Source organism: Sinocyclocheilus grahami, unplaced genomic scaffold, assembly GCF_001515645.1.
Source record: "Sinocyclocheilus grahami isolate Dianchi unplaced genomic scaffold, SAMN03320097.WGS_v1.1 scaffold4259.1, whole genome shotgun sequence".
Classification (NCBI taxonomy): Eukaryota; Metazoa; Chordata; class Actinopteri; order Cypriniformes; family Cyprinidae; genus Sinocyclocheilus; species Sinocyclocheilus grahami.
In genome coordinates, this window is record NW_015509232.1 from 4,677 (window position 1) to 5,812 (window position 1,136).

The following is a 1,136-nucleotide window of genomic DNA, read 5'->3' on the forward strand; positions in this document are numbered from 1 at the left end:
AGGTGCGCGGACCTTACACTAAATTTATGGCAGGAAAGTATTTAAATGAATCACGCAACATGATTTACTAAGGTTTGCACTTGTCAGTTAACTGGTATTTGTGCCATTATTTAACGCATGTCTTAAAGCAGATGTTAATTTGCCCTGCCCTTGGTAGAATACGCTGGTCATTATGGAGATGATCTGTGTCTGTGTTCTTTAATGTGCTCATTGTCAGTAAATCACCTGCAGACATTTACACTCACATCTGCTCTTTTATGGCATTATAGCGCTCTCACGCTCATTTGCCCTGCTTAGTAAAAGTAAATCTAGCCCTAAGACGTATTTCTATGCATAAAGATCCTCTTAAAACAGCGTCCATCTTGGATTTGGTTCGTCTGACTGCTGATCAGGTAAAAGCTCTGAGTGTGAGACGTCTTATCTGAGCAATAACACACACACACACTCACACAAACACACTCTCGCTGTATGTATAATGAGAGTGCAGCTCGTCTCAGGTCTGATTTTCTCTCGTTCAGTATCTCGAGCATCTTGAACAGAGCAGCAGCTGAGAACTTCATTCTCTCTGAAGCAGATGTTTTATTTCCTAATGTCTTCATATGAGGCTGATCAGGAATCATACGTCTCACCTGCTCTTTGGATGGAGTCGGTGTGGATTCGCCCCGGAGTGTCATATTTAGTGTGATAGATGAAACCATTCTCTATGAACGCAAGATCAATTCCTGCAGAATGAGACGAAGAAGATTTGCACTTAAGAAAGTCTTAAACATGATCTGACAGTCTCAGTCAGCACTCCTGGGTTACTCATTAGCAATATCAGCAATACATCACTTAATGAAATATGTTTTTACTGTAAATATGCTTTTAATCTGTAAAACTTGTTAATTCTGTATTGTTGTATGGTAAAGTTCTGGCAACCACAGCTGCCATGTTTTTTACCCTAATTTTTATACAGTGTGTATCTCATACCAGGAATATTCCCAAAGTCCCTGAAGATGCGGAAGTCTGTGTCTGAAGGAATGAGTCTGCTCTGGAAAATCTCCTGACCAACCACTGTGGCAAACGGGTGTACTGCGGCTCGGGCGTAAGCCTGGACCAGCCACGGGTTCTCCGGACCTCAAACACACACACACACA

General features: G+C 41.9%; 1 protein-coding gene across 1 annotated transcript in view; it reads right to left on the reverse strand.

Annotated features, from left to right (window-relative positions):
• Positions 1-83: 83 nt before the first annotated feature.
• Positions 84-1,136, reverse strand: part of LOC107576738 (endoplasmic reticulum metallopeptidase 1-like) — a 2,943-nt gene continuing 1,890 nt past the window's right edge. The window contains exons 3-4 of the mRNA XM_016262873.1: positions 970-1,116; positions 84-722 (exon numbers count right to left, since the gene is read on the reverse strand). Coding sequence (XP_016118359.1) covers positions 702-722; positions 970-1,116 — 168 coding nt within the window. The 3' untranslated portion in view covers positions 84-701. The remainder of the gene's footprint in view (positions 723-969; positions 1,117-1,136) is intronic.